Raw genomic sequence first — 22,724 nt, forward strand, 5'->3', positions numbered from 1 at the left:
ATCTGACAAGAAATGACTCGATGTTTACCTGAACTGGCATGATAAAGTGAGATGTAACGTGATACTATAACCCAGTAATGTTTTATTACAGTGTGGATTAAAACAGTAAACAATACTTTAAATCAGCGTTTTCTGAATTACTTTCTAATAGATAAATGTGAGATATCCCATGTAGTGCACTGTCTAATAATGCATCTCTGTGTAATAAAAAACAGTCTATAGGTACTCTTTCATGTCAGTAGTATTTCTGTTTTTAGTGGAGCTTCTGCAATGAGCAAAAACAATGCTTTATTCTGAGTCATATACAGACATATGAAGCCTTTGTCTGGGACACCCACTGTGTCCGTCACTACTGTTTGATCACGACCTAAAAGAGAGAAGGGGAGAGGTGTTTTCTCTTCCTCTTCCTCTGCTTTGAAAGAGAAGCAGGAGGAGAAAGGCAAGCTTTTTGAAACTCACAGCAATCGTCTCTGGCTTGGTAAAATATGTCAGACGGAGAGGACTGACATTTAATATCTGGACTTATATTCTTTCAAAACAGTTATAGGGATGTTCATACGGTGTGTAAAACACAAACTGCAGGTTCTTTAAACAGGTTCATGCATTCAAGCTTTTATTTTTGTATTTATCTAGCACAATCATATTCAGGTGATCTAACAAGGCATATAGATAAGAAAAAAAACCCTAAACATTAGACATAAAAAGAACAAAATCACAGTTTTTTTCATAAAGACAATCAACTGATTTGAGAAACTCAAGCTTTGTCACATCTGTATCCGTCAAAAACAACATTATTATACCCAAGACTACTCACAAATAAACAAAAGTAATAACAAAATAACCCCAAAACATGCACAATGGTTTGAGCAACAACACATTTTTGATTGTAATATCATAGATGTACACAAACAAGACAGTGACAGTTTAAGGAAAAATTGCATATTTGAGTCAGTATTGCAAAATGATTTGTAAAATAAATCTTATTAAATACATTTTTGCATTATATTTACAAAAAGCTACACCATAATGCACAGTAGTGCACGTTAAACCTGTGTCCGCGATTAATTCATCAGTGTATGATATGTTCTGTACATGCATTATGCTTCACAGCTTTGTATTTCAGTTGCTCTGGTAATAAAATGCTCTCTTGTGCTACTATACCACTACTATATTAGACCACATCTTACATAATCAGTTTTATTTTAAGACCTACACACTTTCCTCTCTCCTCAGGGGCGTGTCTCCTGAACATCCCCATCTCCATTTACCTAAAACCTGCATTTTTATCTCATTTATCAACTCATTCTTTGTCTTCTTCTTCATCCTGTGGATCCATAACTTCCATAAATTCACCTGTCTCTGATCTGCTCTGGTTCCTCTTTGCTGGGTCACAAAACTCATCCACATGCTGTTTGTCTTGCTCTGGCTCATCTAGCTCTTGGTGTTGATCTTCTAGTTCAGAATCATCTGAGTCATAACCATATGACTGTCTACGACCTGTCTCGTGGTGGTACACCTGGTCACCTAGCTCTAAATCAGATTCATATGCCATCTCAGATGCCTCTTCTGACTGTAAGAGACGCACCTTCTCACCTCTGGGATCTACAGAGTTCCCCCCTGCTGCTGACTCTCTCTCATATGTCTGTTCATCTAAATCTTGCTGATACAATTGTTTCTGCTTCTCCTCTGCCCTTAGTTCACCCGGAGACCCCTGCCCCCTCTCCTCCAGCTCGTGTTGGTCCACCTCAGGGCTGTACTGACTCCTTCTGTACAAGCTCTCCTCATCCTCCTCCTGACCTGAGCTACCAGGGACGCTCTCGCCATCAGACTGGGAGAGGCGTAGGTTGGGCAGGCCTGGGGACTTCTGGGAAAGGTCAAATGGCTCCTCCTGGCTGAAGTGGGTGAGGAGGCCCATAGGGGTGGACAGGCAGAATCGTCCTCTTTGCCTAAACACTGAAATCAGATAAATAAATAATTATATCAACTAACTTTTGTATGTAAAATGCATATAGCATCCATGTTCTGTGTATACCTACATCTTTCATCCAGGCCTCTGTCCATGACGCCGTGTTTGACCTTCAGGTGTCTGGTAAGGTTTCCCTTCAGTGTGAACTTGCTTGGGCAGTAAAGGCATTTGAAGGGTTTGCTGTCTGAGTGGAGATGCATGTGGCCCATTAGGTTGTGCATCCTGTTGAACTCCTTCCCACAAAGCTGAAAGACAAGGGAGAGAAGTGTAAGGTGTAAGTTGCCATTAACCGAAATCCAGTCATTTTTACAAAATATTAACAGTAATATATGCATTTTGAATGGCTGATTCCTGCCATTTCAGCTGTAGTGAATTGCCATTTTTACAGTTTTTGCATGTATTAAACTTGTGAGAAATACAGTAATGTGTTAATTAGTGGGTGCACTGTTTCCAGTGTTTAGCAAAAGCTAGGCTTTGGCTTAAACTACATATTTACAATGTGGGAGTAGTATCTTTCATCAAATTCTCACCAAATAAAGAAGCATTTCTTTGTAGTAAAAGTATCAATACCACAGTGATAATTCACAAGAAAAGTCATGCATTCAACATTTTACTTCAGGAAAAGTACAGATATATTTTTAGCAAAGTCTCCTTTAAGTATGGAAACAAAAAGCACTTGTTTTATTCATTTGCATACTGTTAAGTCAGCAACAGATCATATTTAAAACGCTGATCATATGTTTTGTAAATGAAATATCAATCTTAAAATCAGAAAAATGGAGCTGGTTGAGAAAAATGTACAAATGTACCCTCTGAATTGCATACAACCGCAATACTTGAGTAAATATATTAATTTACTTTCCACCACTGGCTGCAGTAAACACTATCTGAGGATACAAAAACAATAGGCCAATACCATCCACCTATTATTTTTCTTTCTCTGCCAAACCCCCTTTGTTAGATGACTAATTTTTGCAGTATGACGAGTTGTTGAGGTACACGTAATCATGAATGAATGTGCAGGCATTCAGATATACATAGACACGCACACACCCTTTTTCCCTCCTTCTATCCTTGTTTTCCTCTTTGTCTTCCCCCCTCTCTCTTACTCCCTGACACACACACACAAGAAAAACAGAAAGAGAGAGAGAGAGGAAGCAACATCGAGACAGGGCCAGGAGGAGAACAGGGAAGGGCAACTCCTGCGCTGTCCTTCCTCTGCATTCTTTTTTATTAGGGTGGTCCTTTCCTTCAGGAGGAGAGAGGGACTGTAAACTGTCCAAGAGGACCGTGAGAAAACAGGAAGCTCCCTCCAGCAGCAGAGAAAGCGAGATGAAATCTATTTGAGGGCCCTGTTCTCCGGGGAGGCTGGGGGGCCATTGTTAGAGAGGCAGTTTGTGCGGCGATATCCTTCCTATGGACAAGGAGGGACCTACTGCCAAAAGCCTCTCTGCTATCTGGTCATCGTCTCAGTCCTCATACCAAAACACCAATGTCCAAACAGACACTCCAAAAAAAGGGGAAATCCTTTAATAGCAGCTACCACCAAATATTACAGTTTGGGTTCTTTGCTGTGTTTAAATACGCATTTGGTTCATTTAGTTTACAATAAAACACCTGGATGCCTCTATTAAAACACCCTGAAGCAAAAGGAATTCATATTTCAGATCTAGTATGTGTTTTGCAGAATAAGCATGTTCGCTTCGACCACTCTTATGTTTGACACTAAATCTGAAGCTGGAGGCAGCTGAAGATGGTTAGCTTAGCATAGCACAAAGACAGGAAACAAGGGGGGAAACAGCTCGTCTGCTCTGTCCAAAAGTAACAAATAGATAATGTAGCAGTGATGCATCACTTCTGTTAGCTTTATGTACAGATTAAACAAATTGAATATAGCATCCATTCAGCTTTACCGGTGCCACTAGGTGGATTTTGCTACCTTTGGACATAGCCAGGCCAGCTGTTTCTTACTGTTTCCAGTGTTTGTGCAAAGCCATGCTTACCTGCTGCAGACTGTAGCTTCATATTTTCTCCTGCAAATTGATCGACGACATACAACATTAGTAACGCCCTTTGGAACACTGTCACCCAAACCATTGTGATTAGGCTTAGGCTCAAAGGCAACTTATACAGGAAACATGGTTTGGGTTACAACTACTACCTTGTTAAGGTTATGGTATCTTTGTTGTCATGGATTGTGGCGCTGACATGTTAAATTTGACCAACCTTGCATTTATAGGGTTTGATGTCTGAGTGGACAATCATGTGAGCCTTGAGAGTCTGTTTTTGGACAAAACTCTTGAAGCACATGTGGCACTGGTAGGCCCGTATGTTGGTGTGGATGAGGACATGGCGCTTCATGTTGGCCAACAGGGTGAACTCACGCCCACAGATGCGACACTTGTGCTCCTTCACCCCCTGAAGAACAAGAGAATGTGGAAAATGTGGTTAACAAACAAATAAGATCCCATTGAACTGAATTATTTTGTGGGGATCTCAAAGTTGTCAAAACAATTGTGTCTTTTTCGGAGAATCTGTATAAAATCATGCCTCAATCAAGACTCATTTGATGAAAAGGTGCAGTCATAAAGTCTTGGTCTTCAATTTCACTCAGTGTAAACATCACACCAATTCAATTAAGACTTTGGACAAGCTCATACAATATATTAATATATAATCCTGCCAATCAGTGTGCAACTGGGTGGTGTTTCCAACCCAAAGAGGAAATAAAATATGAAAACCGGATATTACGGGGTTAAACAGTTTCAGGAGACAGACTTTAAGCGGAAACTGCTTATGTGATAGCTGCCAAAACAACCTGTTAGGCTGGTGTCCAACATCTTTAAGCCACCTCCACCATCCAAAATCTGCACAAGGATTAATGGAAATGTCTTCATGTGACAGCAAAATTGATAACTCTGTTTGATGCCAAACATCCATGCTTTTGCTTCCATCCCGTGTAAAAAAAACAACAACAACAAAAAACAATGACATATGCTGCATCTTTTCTCTTTGTCCTTCCAACTAAACATACTTTATGAGTGAGCGTGTGCTGTTTCAGGTGATGTGACTGAATGAACTCCATCCCACACTCGCTGCAGATGTACGGTCTGATGTCTTTGTGTTTCATCATGTGGTTCTGAAGCTGGCTGGGGTACTGGAAAGTCTTTTGGCACTCTGCACACCTACAGGGACAACAGATACACAGTAGCCTCTTTATGGAGCCAAATAGAGAACTGAAATGTTAAAGCAGTAGTTCAACATTTTGGGAAATGTACTTTACTTTCTTGCAGAGAATTAAATGACAAGGTTGATACCATTCTTGTGTATGTACGGTAAATATGAAGCAACAGCTGGCAACCGGTTAGCTTGGCTTAGAACAAAGATTGAAAACAAGGAGAAACAACTAGATCTAATTAAATATAATGTAGTCAGAGGTGCTCATAGGCAGAATTTGGTACTGCTATCTTTATGCAAAACTAAGCCAACTAGCCGCTAAGTCTTGTATTTAGTGTAGAGAATAGTATCAGTATTCTTGTCTATCTCTCTCTCCCTATAAAGTCAAACAATTGCATTAAGAGCACAATCATTATTTCTGCAAAGGCTCACCTGTACAGGGTGGGGCCACGATGGGCGGTCAGGTGCCTCTTCAGCTGGGCCAGTGTGGGGAAGTCCAGACCACACTCCACACATACGTTCTCCTGGCCTTTCTCATGTTTCAACTCATGGGCACGCAGCTCACTGGGGTAAGCAAAACCTCGACCGCACACACTGCAGCTGAAGGACCAGAGAAAGTGTGTGAGTATAAAAACAGAAAATAAAAATCAGAAACAAACTATACTACAAAACATGTACCTGTATGGCTTCACATCACTGTGCTGCATCATGTGTCTCTTCAGGTGGCTGGTCTGAGTGAAGGCCTTGTGGCACACCTGACACTTGTGGGGCCTCATGCCCTGGTGGGTGAGCAGATGTGTGTGGAGGTGACTCAGCTGCTTAAACAGTTTCCCACACAGGTGGCATCCATGTGGCTTAATGCCGTTGTGACCCAGGATGTGCGTGACAAGGTTGTATTTGGAGGTGTATGACTTCTCACACATACGACACTTCCATCTCTTCTGATCTCCTCCCACATCTACATAGTAACTGTCATCCACGTGGATGTTGAGACCAAGCTTTTCAGCACTGGTTGTCCCACCACGAGGAGGTCCATCGCGGCTGTGATGCCTTGGGCGGTGGTCCTCTCTTGGGTAGAAAGAACCAGGAGAGAGGTGCATGACAGGTCCGGGCATGAAGAAGGGGTATGGGAGGAGGCCGTGGTGGAGAGATGGGAAGTAAGGAGGGTGGAGGAGAAGAGGAGAGGGAGGCCAAACCGGGGAAGGACTGAGAGGCTCCTGTTTCACCTGCACTGGTAGATTCATACCTGGTGATCTGTGATGAAGCTGCAGTCTGTTTAGTTCGATCATACCGGGGATGGGCTTAGGTGATAGGGAAGGAATGGGGGGAGGTCGGAGAGAGAAGGGAATGTGGGCGAGATCCACTGTCTTCTTACTCATGCTTTCTTCTGCCTCCTCGGCTCCTCTGTCAGGAGATTCACCTCCTGGGGTGTCCATTTTGAAAGGAGTTCTTTTGCGTTTTTGGGATCCTTCCTTTTGGGTATAACCAGGGCCAAGCATGGGAAAGAAAGCGGGTGGGCTGAACGCACTGTATGTGTCTCTGCTGGGTGATATGCTGGGGTATCGGGGAGGGGAGAATTTTTGGGGCTTAATGTAGAGCGGTGGTGGGCTTAGGTAGAAACTGTGCTGGGATGCCGGTCTTAGCTCATCTCTGAGAGGAGGACTTCTCGCTGGTGAGAAATTCATTCTGTCTGTTTCCATGTTTTTTCTGCGTTAGAAAGAGTACAGGTTAAATGTCCTTAGTTACAATGTTGAAGTATTTAGATCTTCTACACTCACACATCAAAATACTGCATATGTGAAAAACACCCAAATCTCAGAATGACGCATCAGAATTGCATTGTGGGTAATATAGATGCAAGGTTTTGACAAGAAAGAAGAATTAAAAACATCAATATTACTCTCTCTTCTGCTGCATCGTTTTTTGATCATTTTTTCTTTCAAATGTCCATCACGACTCTGACAATGTTATACTGTGAGTATAGTTTGTATGTAAGTATAGCTATTAAATAAATACAGTGAAAAGTACAATATTTCCCCTCTGAAATGTGGTGGAGAATAAAGTACTCAAATAAGTACCTCAAATTGTACAGTACGGTACTCGAGTAAATGCACTCAGTTACTTTCCACCTCTGCTTAGCTATACTTTCAGCCTCCTCAAAACAGACACATCATTTGGAGGAAAAAAAATGACAAAAGTACATCCAATGGCTCTGTCTGGTTTCTATTTGTGATATGAAACTGTTTCTCAGAAGGTTTCTGTGGAAGGAATGTAACTGGGCACACACACATACAGTGTACAGTGTTGACACCCACACATTTTAGTTTTCAACCTGAAACCTTTCACTTCTTCCTTTCTCACAGATCTCCACCTCTCCTGAAATTAGGAAGTTATCTGTGAAATGTTCACCTCTACCTCCTGCTCACTTTTCGCTTCTCCATGTCTTTTTTTTTCTCTGCTCTGTTCATCTTTTTTTTCTCGCACTGATGGCCAGGAAGAACTTCCCCTTTTCTCTTCCACTGATAAACTTATGTGATGGTTTTAATCTGTATCTCTGTGAGCACATCCTGCAGCCTGAGTTTTATTAAATAACATAGTGGCATAAAACTGATTGGTGAAGCTGTCGTATAGCTATAAAACCATCTCCACTGCAGTTTTGTGCATACATAAGTACATACAATGGTCACGGGTGAAAAGAAGGTGATAACTCAGAGAGGAACTGTCTTACTTCTGCATGACATCAGATTGTGCTATGCAATGTTGTACGTATCTATTCCTGTATATAGCTTATCATAAGAAACTGATGAGATCCATATCAATCTGCTGTAGCATGACCACAAGTTCTACTTTATTGTGGAACATTGGTTGTTGCAGATGAAGAAAATAGCCTTCCTATAAAATACACACATTACCATATCTAGGGGTGCACCTGAAGATTATTTTTATACAATACATAAAAATACTTTTACAATTTTCTAAAACACAAGGGGACATCTCAAGGGGACAGTTCTCATAGTTTACAACAATTCTCATAGTTTAGAAGGTGAAATGAGAAAATGTTTTTAATGTTAATTTCATTTCATTTCACCTCTTAATATATGCATGCAGCAGTTATGTTGAAAAGACGGTGACAAGAGGAGTGGATGATAAATTTCAGTACACCAATTTCAGATCAACTCGCAAACATAACATTTATTCTGCAAAAACTATGTTTCGAAAAAAAAAGAAGCAACACACTCTATAAATAATTAAAATACCCATTACACATGAACATCTGGATGTAAATTCTGTGATGGGTAGAAAAGTTATCCCTCTCTCTCCAAAGTTTAGATGCATACTGAAATGTTCAATGTTTCCCTTTCAGCCAGTTTCAAATGTACCCCTGGATGTGATCCTGTTATTTTATTCTCTTCACCTCTTCCACCTCTTCCAAAGTTGCACTGTGCAGAGACCCCAGCCTGTACTTTGCCACACCATGCATTCCAAACAATCCATTAAAACCGAAGCCCCTCCTCAAATGCCAGTCAGTGCCATGTAAGAGTGTGTTTGTATGAGGCTGCGGGGAAGTCTGCGTGTGTGTAACTTACCAGCTGAGTGTAGCAGAGTGTGTTTTCTGTGATGCTGTGGCTGAAGTGCTTCTCGCAGCTGCTGCTGTTGTACCTGTACCTGCGTTTTCTCCCTCCTGCTCGCACTGCAACTCTCCTGACAATGAGCCGCCCGTCCACGGATAGCATTTGAAGTGACTTAAGAAAGAGAACAGGAACAATCACTTTGTTCTCATTTTTCAGATGAGTACCTTCGGAGAGAAGGAAGGAAGGGAGGGGAGAGGAAGTCAACAAGCCTAGTGCCTTCCTGCAGAAAAATAAGGAAACACTAGATAGACATCTCCATTTCTCTATGAAATAGGGATTTGCACAGCTTTTGGAGGAACGTAGTGAGGCGAGATCTGATGTTGCACAAGAAAACAATGCAATTTGAATGTTTAACAGCTGTGAAATGATGTGCTCTGATGATCTCAGATGTTAAGAATGACTGATTGCAGAATGAAAAAAATCTTGTATATTTTTAGTTGTAATATGAAAAAGATTTTAACCTTGCGATCAGAACCTAAAGTATTTTGTTTAAACATATTTTAGGCCTTTAAGGTTCCAGCAGATCATAGTCATTTATGGGAAGTGCATATTATCTATCATGCAGGGGCTCTGCACAACATTAACAATTGCATACTGTAATGCAATCCAGCAGAAAAGCCCTGCAACAAACACTGACACTGTTCAGCTTTCAAATAAAAGACAAATAGTTTTTGGTGCCTTGTTTTTAGTGTTATTATAATGGATTGCACAGTGTTGCATAATAGGTATTCCTGCTACTTTGTCCCTCTCCTGCAGAATCACGACAGATGAAAACAGTAACACAATGAAAAATGAATGCGTAAATAGATTAAATGTGTCAACACAGCCACTAGGAGGCAAGAGTGGCTCATTGTCTGAGTGACAGTCCAGTTTCCACCACTTTGTGACCGCAGCTTGTCTTATTTATCTCTATAGGGTGACTTGAGTTATGTTTTATGATCTGTCTGTGGGGGTGAAATTCAAATGACTGTCCACGTCTCAGTGTCCTGCTAGAAGTTAGTGAGCAAAGACGACGTTATCAACTTGCTTTTAATTGAGATGAGGTGGCAGTTAGTGGTTCAGGAGTCAGCTGCAGTAATTGAGCTCATATCATTGAAACCGTGAAACCGTCTTTTATGGGTTGTGGCTGATCATTAACTGTCTTAATTAGCTCATGAGACCAATCAACCTCAGACCTGGACAATGTGTGCGTCAATTCCTGTAAGGAATTAAGTATTTTATTAATAGAAAGGAAAAATTGTTGGTGTGTATCTGTGTGTGAATGCCTTTTCATCATTGTTGCGTTTGTTTACAAACATCCAAACTCTACTTCCGAGCCAACATGGCGGCTCAGCAGGCCGAGGTTCAGGGACAAACTTTTGTTGGTCTGTCTTCACTTTATGTCCTGGAAAAGATACTCGAAGAAGAAAAACCTGAACCCTCTGGGTCCCGAGCAATTCATAGAGCCGTTAATAGGACCCCAGAGGGTTAACATACATTTCCTTTTTTTAATAAAAGCAAATCAAAGTTGTACTACGCACATGTCCATTCATGCTCTGAATAATTTCATCTCCCCATTCTCCTCTTGACCTCTCTGACTTTCCTGTCATCTATAAAATGCATGGTCACGCACCATGAGCCCTTCTATAATGATCCTCAATAGCAAAAAGCAAAGCAGGCCACAGAAATAGCTGGCCCTTTGACCCCGCCTGCCCAGTGGTCAGCTTCATCTCCAGAGGTGACAGTAACTAAAACGGGCTCATTAAAGATCTCTAAGTGGCTTTTGGGTTTCTGTGTCACTCCCAAAAGAACCTCTGGAAGTATATAAGACATGCCTAACGCACCAAGAACAGAAGAAGCATCTAGGAGCATCTGAAACGAACATTTGAAATCTACTGTTCATCAAGAACAACAAGTGAGTTTTGTTTCTGCAGATTTATATATCGTTGTATCTTTAGTTTTGTATGTTTGGGTACTAATTTGTTTCACCTTTCCATCTTTCTGTCAATCTCTCAGCAGAAATGACTGGAGCTGCCGTATCTGTGTGCCTACTTTTTGTCCTGTCTGTATGTTCAGCATGTTACATCTCTAACTGTCCTATTGGTGGGAAGAGGTCCATCATGGATGCACCACTGCGCAAGGTGAGCTTCTTTTACAGATTTTAATTTAACTTCCTTTGTGAAGTTTTAAACTCAGAGACAGAAGTGTGACAAATGTTTTCTAGAGTCTAGTCCATTTTATTTCTATAGCCCCAAATCACATTTTAGAAAGGGATTTTTTTTATCTGAACAGCACACACAAAAAAGGAGCAAGGAGGAGGCATCTCTCTTTAAGTACATGCAATAGATGAATAAATAGAATAGATGTTTAAAAACATCTACATAAATAACTAATAACTAGTCAAATTATATTAGATAAACAGCTGTTGGCTACATGTCAAAGTACCTTCCTAGAATGTATTAGGCTGAAACCTAGGCTAAAAATAAACAAATAAATAAATAAACAAACAAACAAATAAATAAATAAATAAATAAATAAATAAAAGAATCTGAAAATCTTAAATCAACTTCAGAATGTTAACTAATACTCTATACCAGTGCTTCCCATTAGGGGTCGCCAGAATTTCATGGGGGGGATCACAGGGCTGTCTTGAATTTAGGGGTTGTAAGTAAACTTTAAAAAAAATGTATGCAATGGGCAAATGTCAAAGCATTTTATTCATTTCTGTGAAAAAGGAATGTAATAAAATTTGAGATTAAAGGTTTAGTTGATTATTTAAGATATAAAATAAAAAATAAATAAGATAAGAACACAAACTATTGACAGACCCTTTACTCTCTTAACTAAAGAGCAGAAAACGCTTAATTTTTCAACAAAAAAAAAAGAGAAGAAATCATATATATTAAATAATCTCCTCATTAATTCAATCACTTGTTTTGCAGAATCTTCCTGCTGTTATTGTGTTCACCATTTGGGTTAATTGTACAGTTTATCAGTTGTTCTACTGTTATTGTGATGCATTGAATATAATATGGAATACCGATAAAAATAAGTAATTTAGTGAGGTATTGTCAGTTTACTCTGTGTTAGAAAAGGAGTCTCTTGAAGAAAAAGTTTGGGAACCGCAGCTGTTCCCAGTGCCAAATTACAAAGATAATACATTCTAAATATCATCAATAATCATCAGTCGTTTCCTCCTCCAGTGCATGTCTTGTGGCCCCGGAGACAGGGGCCGCTGCTTCGGCCCTAGCATCTGTTGTGGGGAGGGCCTCGGCTGCCTGCTGGGATCCCCAGAAACAGCTCACTGTGTTGAGGAAAACTACCTGCTCACCCCCTGCCAGGCAGGAGGCAGATCCTGTGGATCTGAAGGAGGACGCTGCGCTGCCTCAGGACTTTGCTGTGATGCAGGTCAGAAATTACATTCAGTATTCAGATTACTTAAGTAAAAATAGCAATACCACTCTCTTAGAATACTCCATTAGAAGTAAAAGTACAGTTCAAATTCATATTATACTTAACGAAAAACACAGAGAGGCTCTGTCTATATATATTATGTATATATTATACTATTTGATAATAACCACTGCATTGCTTTACTATGTAAACAGTATTTTAATGTTGTAGTTGACAGAAATTAAGCTGATTCTAGTTCTTTCATAGACTACTTGGCGGTTTAGATACAATATAAAATGCATCATGTTTTATACGCAAATTGCTCAAAATTCTTAAGTACACGTGCCCTGAATTGTTCTTAAGTAAACAAACTTAGTTACTTTCCTCCACATAAGGGTGATTTATATGATTGTCTAGTATCTTTTTATTCTAATACAGACTTTGATTTAGCTCAGTGTATGTTAATGTGATTATATGTAATATATTATTTTACTGTCATAATTAGAAGCTTGATTCCTATTTAAACTGTTAGATCTCCAACTTGTGTAAAGTGAAGGTGAATAAGTAGCATACTGTGTCTTTGCGTTTGAATTGTGCTTCTCTTCACTGTAACCTTTGTCAAGAAAAGGTTCATGGTACTAAGTCACAAAACCTGATAACAACATGTCGTAAAGTGTCCTTGCTATAACAGATAACCATATTCTTTGCAATAAATCCTTTATTTATTTATTTATTTATTTAACTATTGCCAAAACCCTGCCACAGAAAGCTGCACCACAGACCAATCCTGCCTTATTGAGGAGGAAGGGGACGATCAAACCAGCCAGTTTGAGGCCAGTGACCCCGGTGACATCATCCTCAGGCTCCTGCATTTGGCTGGTCACACATCTCCTCATCGAATGCACCAATGAGCTGCTTCTGACACCAAGTTCTCATGGGAAACTCTTCAGACGTAGAGACAAAATGGGTCTTGTAGTTGTAGTTCATATAGTTGTATTTCTCTGTTTGTCATCATCACTCTGATTTTGCTCTTTCCCCTGGAGCACTTCTGTAGAGTGCCTTTGTCTATATATTTTTATGTATGAAAATAGGGATGAATCATCCAGATATCTGCATGTTGAAATAAAGTTTTGAGAGAGTATAAAGTGTTGTATTACTGCAATTTGAGTTTCAACACACTACGTTTCAAAATCATTAGAAAACAAGTCAGCATAAACCTTATCAGGCTGCATTGTTACACTGACAAATGTACAAAGCCCAGAGCCGTCTTTATCTTTTAGATGTTCAGCTTTGCATAATGCTGTTACAGACCTGCACATGATGTTATGTGTGTTTTCGCAGAAGTTTTAGTGACTCAATCACTGTTGCAACAGTTACGGTTATCTTGTACAGTAGTCACCTTTGATCCACTTTTTGTGAGCTTCACGGTCTAACCACAAGTTCTCGAACAGTGATTGAGGTGAATGACAAACAAATTAATAATAAGCACAGCAGATGAAAGAAAGTTTACACTGATAAGAGATTATTAACAGTCTGCTTGATGTAATTTTTTTCTCCTATCATGATCTCCTCTCTTTTTTTGTTCAGCCTATCATAAATAGATCATCTGAGTAAAGTACCTCTCTAATCAAATGTAGAGTATAGTTCATATTGTGGAAGTAACAGTGAACTCAAGCTGGATTTTTATCAGAGACTCAGAGATAAGTCATCTTCTCTAAAAAAAATAGGGATTCACCACAAAAGAAAAGAAAAATGTGTAAAAAAATAAAATAAAAAATAAAGTCATGCAGAACAAACAACAGACGGGCAGACATGGACACAAAAGACAAAAGGGTGGAAAACTTTGAGAAGAATTATGAAAAGAAGGAACAGAAATTGAGAGGCCAAAGTTAGGGGTTGAGAGGAGGGTGGAGGATGAAGGAAGAAAGAAAGCAGCAAACTGAAAAATGACAGCAACAGTTTGTTCAGTCAGCAGTTTTGGGGGTCATCATATGTCAGTGTATAACTTTCAACATTAGTACATACATTTTCTATGCAAGGATCATAAGACCTCATAAGAAATGTATTATTGTTTTCTCCTCTGAATCAAGGGTTACCTAACTTTAGTCTGATCACCCTGTACCTCTTTTATCTCTGTCTTATCTGTGGTGGATCGTCTGAGAAGTGGGCTGGACTTGCCTTAATTGTAGACACCTGTAGTTAATGATTGTTGGGCTGGAGTTGGAAAGTATAAAACAGGCAGATTGTCACTTCTGCCTTTACCTTCGCTGTCTGTCACCATGTCTTTCTCTGGAAAATACCAGCTGGAGTCTCAGGAGAACTTTGAGCCTTTCATGAAGGCTATTGGTAAGCTTTCTTGCATGCATCTTAGACCGCTAAGTTTGAGACTAACTTTTGGACTTTTCATTGTTTTTGCAATCCAACATGGTTATCTGACTTGTCTTGTTTGTGTTAACTTACAACTGTCAGGAAGGAAATGAGAAATTACTTGTAATGGCTTCTTACTAGTGGTGTTTGTGTCTAAGGTCTTCCTGATGAACTCATCCAGAAAGGCAAAGACATCAAGAGTATCTCTGAGATTGAGGAGGATGGTGACAACTTCAAAGTGACGGTCACTACTGGCACTAAGGTCCTCGTCAACACTTTCACCCTTGGAAAGGAGTCAGAGCTGGAGACACTCACTGGAGAGAAGGTCAAGGTAAGCAAGCAACAACTCATGGCTCACTAGGAACCTAAAACTATTTAACTGTTGCTTTAAGTTTATCTTGTCCCTACTTCAAGGGGGTGGTTCAGCGTGATGGCAACAAGCTGAAGGTCTCCCTAAAGGGAATTGAGTCTGTCACAGAACTGGTGGATGGGAACACAATTGTTAATGTGAGTAGACTAAATGTTTCATAACTTCACTAATTCCAATGGCTAAAATACATGTTTCTAATGTGGAGTTGTCTCTTCCACAGACCATGACTCTTGGTGGCATTGTATACAAGAGGACCAGCAAACGCATGTAAATGTCTACACTTGGGATAATAAAAAACATGAAAGGCAGAACTGTCTTGGTTTCTTTAAAACTAGTTCTGAATGCAAGATGGGCTTAATTCATTTCCAACCTGCAGAGTAGCTGTGTCTGTAGTTGACCCATTCTTCTGTTGTAAGTGATCTAGAACGTGAGGCCCCTCAATGTGTTTTTGGAAATTGAGAACTAGCCAAAGGTCACTTTAGGTCTACAAGGATGTAGACTGAACTGAGCAACAGGCCCTTCTGAAGGTGCAAAATCAATTTGTGATGAAATTGCTCATGTGACCCCTTACTTTCCCAACACAGTAGCAGTGTAGTCATGGGGCTTAAATGTTTGTGCTTGGAGAAATGAAAAGGGGAAACTTGAATAAGAGGCATGAAACATGAATTTCTCAACCTCGATGGCATTAAAAGAAATTCCTGACTGCAGGACCACTCAATGGACAGCAGAGGGAGTTAAACTTGCTGCTTGGAACAGTATATTGGATAGTGACCAACTTTCACTGCAAGCTGGTGGCTAAACTTCAACTATAGCTTGAGACCATAGTATAGGTTTGCAATCTGTCAATACTAACAGCAGTTAGCATTGTAGTGGCTGGGCTCCTGGAAAAATTAGTTCCAGGACAGGCTACTTCAGTTGTCAGACACTCTGGTGTCCCAAATTCCCTCAGACCACATTGCTGTTATGTACAGCTTAAAACTAAATGTGAACCATTATTTGGCAAACTTTTATGCTTGGCTTTTCAGTGTTCATTTTTAAAGTGTAAAATGCTTTCAGGTTACACGAACTTGGTATCTTGCCTTGCACAGCACTACAGGGAATATGCATTCTCTGGAGGCAAAATAATTTCATGCACTTCAAGATGGCAATTTATTTAAAACTTCATGAAATAACTGAGCACTTTTGTGCCAGCAATTATTTAAAAAGCTGGAGGCATCTTTGGAGATCAAAACTTTGCCTTATCCAGGGTAAAGATTAGACAATACATTACCTGATATGTAATGAGAACTATAGTTGGACAGTCTTGCATAAACCAAAACAATTGGCTTTCATGTAAGATTAAAATGCACAATCTGTTACAGAGCTGGGCTGTAGGGAATACTGAAGTTTAAAAAAATGCCTAATTTTTGTAATTCAGTTGGATTTAATAAAAACAAAATGCAAAAGTTTGACATTTTAATGAAAAGTAACTACAAAAAAAGTGACTAAATGAGTAGCCTCACACAACACTCAAAACATTAAGTAATGGGGGTTATTAGGATGGGTTTCTTGATAGTTGAATGACTGCAGTCCTCTTGATTACTTCTTCCGGTGGAAGAGATTCTTGATTCCCTCCTCCATAGATCTGGGTTCATGCATCATGGCCATTGGTTTGTTCTTCAGAGCAGCATCTCTCATACTGTGGTAGACATACTCATTCTGCTTGAACATCCTCAGCTCCATTTCTGTCTGCATGCGCATCGCCTGTGGAAATATCAGGAAGCAACATCAGCACTGAAAATGTTTACCCATGAGTTGGCTATGGTATAGCTGTAATGACACTTGTAAGCTGACCAGTTTTGAGTATCTAAAGTCACTTTGTACCAGAGTGGTATCTAAATTTAAAATGGTAATCCTTAGATGCACACCAGAGCTAAGTGTTTTGCCCATTTCTCACTAAAACTCAAATTCAGCCAAAAAATTACTTTTTAGCAAAGCCAAAGGAAAGTTTATCATGATTTTGACATGAGGTTTTTACCTCCAAGTCCTTGGTGATGGGGTGTGTTGGGCCGTGGGTGACCATGAGAATGGCGTAGGCCTTGCAGATCATCCCGTGGCCAACCTCTATCTCCCCAGCTTGCCAATGAGTCACTCCTGCTCGCATAGCAGACATACCGAGAGCTGCATTGTTGGGGTGGTACAGTTTCCTGTCAGAGGAAGAGATTTTATTTACTGAGTTTTTCACACTGAAGATTTGGAATGTCTCTGATGTTATAATGCTCATGTGATCACAGATAATTCAATATCTTTGTACTTACACGTATCCATCCACCATTTTGCGGGAATAGTCTGCAGCATCGTTAAAGTACTGCAGGTAAGCTTGCACCTCGCTTAATGTGCTCCATATCCTCAACTGGTAGATGTGAGTGTCAGCCAAAATTGGCTCAGTTTTCGCTATGCACTCCTTGCAGATTTTTACCACCTGAAGAGAAAAAAAAAAATACTGAGTAAAATCTTTGAAAACAAGGAAGTAGCACAAAGTGTTAATATGATGGAGGAATTTTTTAATTTTGTTGTAGGATAAAAATATATTTTCATATATATTCATATTTCAGAGCTACCTCATCATGTTTATATTTAGTGTTATAGGTAAATCGATACAGTACCTCATGGTAGTCGGCATTTAATCGAGCCTTGTCCATCTTCTCCAGCATTTGGAAACAGTAATCTGTTGTCTCTTTCACCTCCTCCTCTGAGGGCTAAGAGTTAAAGATAGGAGACATTGATTAAATTTTAAAAAGTTGCAACACTGATAAAGCATAAACACACTGACAACAAAGTACACCATAAAACTCTGTTACAACTCAGGTTGTCTTGTCTAAGTCCATAAAGGTGAAGACCTGGTTATTTTTATCTTAAGAAGACCTTTAACCTGCTGAATAGGCCCTCTGCATGATATAATATGTATTTAACTAGTAACAAATATTTACTCTCCATATATTATTAAAAGACCATTCTGAGTTTTTTAAAGTTTTTATTGAGCAGCATATCTTAAGATAGAAACTCCATAAACTTTTTTTTTTGTGGCTAGACCCTGACACGTGCTATTTATAACTGCTAACTCGTGCTTCACAGATTAAGATAATGTCAAGCTGTATCATTCAAGGCCATTCAATTACCTTTTTATGGTGTATCATACATCGATTTACACATTTCAGAGTAATAAATGAAAAAATCTTTGGTATTGATATTGGTATTGATAGTATATAAGTGATACAATATGATATTAAATAGATAAAATAATTCCTGTTTTTTGGCAAAACATTACAATACAGCTACTGCCATGAAGTCATTGAAATAACTGAGTAGATGAAGTTTACTTTTCTCTACGGCCACTTTTTTCAAAAGCATGTGTGAATGCATGCACGTACAATCTGTTGGGAGTTATCTCTCCTTAAAATAGTCACTGTGCTCTGCTTCTCATGTTCCCTGTCTGTTATCACCCATCCACTCAGAACTAAATGTAGTGACAGGGTTTGGTCCTTTTTGTCTTATAGAAATATTAAGTATAAAATATAGTCTCACATTCATCAATACAGACAAACATTTCGACAAACACAAACCTTGACTCCATCCACTTCCGTTCCCCCCAACTTCAAGTCATCTTTGAGGTGGTTCTTGCAGTGCTCACATGTGCAGTCAAAGAAGTATTGTGTTTTCAGCAGTCTTTGTCTCTCTTCCGACAAATTCAAGTAGTCCACATATGCGATTGTCAGCTCCTCTCCCTCTGAGATCTTACCTAGAGAACGAATCTCAATCCTGAGGAAGAGAAACACAATTAAATACAAGCGGATATGTGGATAATGCATTAATTTCAATCATAGTTTATGATTGATGGTGAAACTCTGTTCCATAGTGTGGCTTTCAGTTCAGTCATTCCAGCTGAATGGTTGAAGGATTGAAGGAGTGTAAATGGGAATATTGTTTTAATCTGGTGTTACATGGTGTTAAAAGTGAACTAAAAGGAATTTGTTATAAATGAGAGAAGCTACTAATACACTCTGACACAGCAAACTGTGTTGGTATGATGGACAGACACAATCATACATGGACAAACACACAAAGTGAAAAAACCAGCAGCCCATGAGTAAAACTTTGTGTGGACAAAACAAAGTTAATAAATAATGTCGAGTTAAGAAATTAGCTTTCGGAAGGTGATAAGTAATATGCAGAGGAGAAATAATACCAGCCTTTTGTTATACTAAATAAGGCAAATGAAGGTTAAAGCATTCACATGTACAGTAGTATGTTGACATATTGATATAAAAAGTCAAATCATTGCATACTGGGCATGACTTGTTTTCTACAACAGACAGAGTGGAAGGGAGGATGGCAGTTATGTGTAATGATTTGTTGATTAAGCTTTTAATGTCATAGAGTCAAAGGTGCTCCAAAAATAACACTTGGAAAAAGGCTTGAGGTTGAGGTAACGCACCTCCGTTGAGAATGAAACATAGTATTCACAGCCGATTGACTGAAAGACAAACAGGAAGCAGTTTTACACCAAACCTGACAAACACATTCACACACAATACACAACAGCAAGTAAACACAAACACACACACATACATTTTACATTTTTAATCACATTCAATTTCAGGTGAATGCAAACCAAATTTTGAAAGGACAAATACGTATATCACTAGAGTACTTTCACCTGCAGTGGTGTTTCTTTTTACTTACTTGCCATGGTTGAGGATCACGGTGCAGTTTGGCCAGCAGTCATGATTCACTAGACACAAATTGGGGAAAAGACCAACTCCAACTGCCTGAAGGCCCTTCTGGTCGCTGACAGTGAAACCATTACAGTTAACCTGGAAACAAAAAAAATATTAATGTGAACACAAACAATGTTGTTTGTCTTTCCAGTATTTCACTGCTTCAATATATCCTCCCATAAAAATAAGGCAACGTGGCTTCATCAAACCTATTTATATTTCTCACTGTAGTAGATAAAATCATCTCTAGATGATAAAGAGGATATATTTGCCTACATTTGAGTCAGTAGATCTACTTCTAGTGGGTTCATCAAAGCCTTGTCACTGATAAATATGTTACATGGTCTGGGCTGCAGACAAAGTTTCCATTATCTAGCAATTGCAGTTTTTCTTTTTGTTACTTGTTTGTTAGAACATCCATTGTTTATTATTGATAGCAGCATTTCTGTGCTTAACATATCTGGATGTCTTATTAAGACAAATATGACTTGTGAATAGGGTTTCTCTTTAACCTGGTATTGTGTGCTAGCCGTCAGTCCGGTATAAAATTAGATGGTACAAGTCATGTTGTAAAGGCAGCTATGAAGGGGCATGCCTGAGTTTACTACTGGTATTTACTTTGCTTTGTCAGCCGCAGCTAGTGGTAAACATGAAAATACATTTTAGGAGTTGACAGAAACGACTGAACACATTTGTTTTGGTCATTCAGTGAGGACCTAGCCACCAAAAGAGAAATGTGTGATGGCCAATAAAGAGATCACACATATAAACGCACCACTCCAAAAATATGTGAGATAACGTCAATCGTGTGCTGTTTGCTGGTACGAGGCCAGTAGTCCAGGAAGTTGTGGATGTCCACTTTTAACTCCTGCAACTCATCCTCTTGCATGTCAGGAATGTGGTCCTCTAGTTCATCCAGTGTGGTCAGCTGCATGTCAGACACCACGTACCCCTCCTTGTCAATACGCCACATGATGCGGGCCACCAAACTAATGATATAAAAGAACAATGCAGAAGATGATAGATGACTTCAAGGATCATGAGAAAATCTGACACAAATCATCTCAAGACAAATTTTAAGGACTTACTGACCTTGATGCAACTACTATTTACACGACATATCTGTATTTTTGTGAAAACGACACTGATGCATCTCACAAATAAACTGCACACAGTAGCAGAATAACAAAAGCGTCTTTCTCGGATAACTCATTTGATTAAGGCAGCACATCAAATCAAAATTAAGTAACACCTTTCTATTTTCCTTTTTACTCCCACTTACCGGATGTTCTCATTCGGTATTTTGCCATAGGTTTTGATGGCACCACATTCTTGCTTGTGTTCAGCCCAGCCAGCACGCTGACAGGTTCGGTCACAGTAATGGGCAAATTTGCACTGGCCACACCTCTGTAGCTTGTCTTGTCTTCGGAAACAGCTGTGGCAAATACGTTCTGCTAGACTGCAGAAGAAGACAGGAAAGGGAACGATATTATGATTCATATATTACAGCAAATGTATATTGTAGATACCATAGCCAGAGAGATGGAAGTTTAGCATATACGTTTCATTTTATTGGAGGCTATTTTTGACCTTTTATCTGTATTTTTTACCTGTTTAAAAGTTTCTTTTTCTGAAGAAATCTATTCTTTCTTAGATCATATCATCACTAAATATTCTTAACTCAGTGTTCCCATACTGCTAATTGAAGTAGTAAATAGATTAGTTTGATCTAAAGACAGTAAAATCTGTCATGAGGTTTGATAACATATTTTCACAATTCAAAGATATAAATGCTAAAATCTACTGTCACAACTTTGTCCACCACACTCGGTTAGTTTTTTCTCTAAAAAGGGTGACTTTTGTTTCTGATTGTTCAAGATAAGCAAGCTGGGATTCCATCCCCCGCAACCCTGATAAAGATAAGCAGTTACAGAAAATGGATGCATGGCTTGGTCTTTCATGTTACCAGCACTTATTTAGTTACAGTTATCCCCTGAAAATGTGCTGTCTGCGTTAGACACACAGTTGTTACCATGAAATTACATTAGCATGACAATGTAACATACGGTAAAGCCCTACTACAGCACGCTTGTGTCAGTATCAAACCACAGTAATTAGACCTTCCAAGCAGGTAAATGTATTATATTGTGGATTCATTGAAAACCTGGAGAAAAAAATGACACAGAATATAATCTTGATCTGCCCAGATATTCCCATAATGACCACATCTGAATACACCCCCCACCATTGAGCGTCCTCATCCACAATTTGTATCATTACTTTACCTGTCAAACACAACAGCTGCGAAACTGGGCTCAGAAAAAATCACATCTCCGGCCCAAAACTCCTTGGTAGCCTTCAGACCCCTCCCCTTTCCAGGTGAGTCAAATATTGCCACGTTCTCCATGGTAGCTGCACTGGTTCCTGAGATGCTGGTGAACGGTGAGTAAGTGGTGAACAGAAGAGTGTTTCAGTGGCAGAGAGGAGCTAAATACAGCGATAGGGTGGTTGTGGACCAATAGACCAATTTGTGCTCCCTGTGTTCCTCAATGACAACTGCACATTCCACACCTAAGGTACTAAAATAGCCATCCACATCTTGAACTGTACCAACAGACACAGAAAATGGGTTGGTGGTGTTTGTCTCAGTATTATTTCTCGCTGAGGAAAAAAAATGAATGACTTGGTTTAATGACTTAAACCAACAACCTTATCTCAAAGAAAGACCACTGAAACCCATTGTTATTCTCTTAGATCTTTTCATTTATTTAAATTTATGGTCAGGTTTTTTTGTTTTCTTTTAAGTTCCCCCACTCCCAACATGATTTGGTAGGTGTCTGGTCCCAAAGGGTTATTTTTGGCCCTCAGCTGCTGTTGTCTATCAGGAGTCTGTGGTGACGCTGGACAGCTGCGAGAAGTTTGACAGGAACAGAGCTGATCTATCTCTCTCTACCCTGTTCTAGTACTTTCTCTGAATCTCTCTCTCTCATTCATCATATAAACACATTCTCGCATTTTCATCCAAACGTTTGCTGTGTAGAGCAGCGCTTCACAGACGAAATATTAGCCATTATCTGCAAACC

General features: G+C 39.4%; 4 protein-coding genes across 6 annotated transcripts; 2 read left to right on the top strand and 2 right to left on the bottom strand.

Annotated features, from left to right (window-relative positions):
- Positions 1-576: 576 nt before the first annotated feature.
- znf366 (zinc finger protein 366) lies at positions 577-8,907 on the bottom strand. The gene is made up of 7 exons (XM_019267681.2): positions 8,731-8,907; positions 5,822-6,850; positions 5,576-5,743; positions 5,001-5,151; positions 4,193-4,384; positions 2,037-2,211; positions 577-1,953 (listed from the first exon to the last, which is right to left on the bottom strand). The coding sequence occupies exons 2-7, from the start codon at positions 6,841-6,843 to the stop codon at positions 1,301-1,303; spliced, it is 2,361 nt and encodes a 786-aa protein (XP_019123226.2). The 5' UTR covers positions 6,844-6,850; positions 8,731-8,907; the 3' UTR covers positions 577-1,300.
- Positions 8,908-10,597: 1,690 nt separating this feature from the next.
- On the top strand, positions 10,598-13,133 carry LOC104920809 (isotocin-neurophysin IT 1). Of its 2 annotated transcripts, none has more exons than XM_019267682.2 (4): positions 10,598-10,669; positions 10,774-10,895; positions 11,958-12,162; positions 12,913-13,133. In XM_019267682.2, exons 2-4 carry the CDS (start codon positions 10,776-10,778, stop codon positions 13,056-13,058), a joined length of 471 nt encoding a protein of 156 aa, XP_019123227.1. In that variant the 5' UTR covers positions 10,598-10,669; positions 10,774-10,775; the 3' UTR covers positions 13,059-13,133. The 2 variants fall into 2 exon arrangements, with proteins under 2 accessions (XP_019123227.1, XP_010731482.1); XM_010733180.3 differs by having other exon boundaries at positions 10,605-10,669; positions 10,771-10,895.
- A 1,217-nt stretch (positions 13,134-14,350) lies between these two features.
- Positions 14,351-15,192, top strand: LOC104920807 (fatty acid-binding protein, liver-type). The gene is made up of 4 exons (XM_010733179.3): positions 14,351-14,493; positions 14,673-14,845; positions 14,929-15,021; positions 15,105-15,192. The coding sequence occupies exons 1-4, from the start codon at positions 14,427-14,429 to the stop codon at positions 15,153-15,155; spliced, it is 384 nt and encodes a 127-aa protein (XP_010731481.1). The 5' UTR covers positions 14,351-14,426; the 3' UTR covers positions 15,156-15,192.
- Positions 15,193-16,326: 1,134 nt separating this feature from the next.
- Positions 16,327-22,186, bottom strand: smyd1b (SET and MYND domain containing 1b). 2 transcript variants are annotated; one of them, XM_010733177.3, is made up of 10 exons: positions 21,927-22,186; positions 20,924-21,100; positions 20,417-20,630; positions 19,607-19,737; positions 19,359-19,397; positions 18,487-18,682; positions 17,530-17,622; positions 17,182-17,345; positions 16,902-17,070; positions 16,327-16,627 (listed from the first exon to the last, which is right to left on the bottom strand). In XM_010733177.3, the coding sequence occupies exons 1-10, from the start codon at positions 22,046-22,048 to the stop codon at positions 16,463-16,465; spliced, it is 1,470 nt and encodes a 489-aa protein (XP_010731479.2). In that variant the 5' UTR covers positions 22,049-22,186; the 3' UTR covers positions 16,327-16,462. The 2 variants fall into 2 exon arrangements, with proteins under 2 accessions (XP_010731479.2, XP_010731480.2); XM_010733178.3 differs by lacking the exon at positions 19,359-19,397.
- Positions 22,187-22,724: the final 538 nt, after the last annotated feature.

The sequence above is a fragment of the Larimichthys crocea genome, chromosome III (assembly GCF_000972845.2).
Source record: "Larimichthys crocea isolate SSNF chromosome III, L_crocea_2.0, whole genome shotgun sequence".
Classification (NCBI taxonomy): domain Eukaryota; kingdom Metazoa; phylum Chordata; class Actinopteri; family Sciaenidae; genus Larimichthys; species Larimichthys crocea.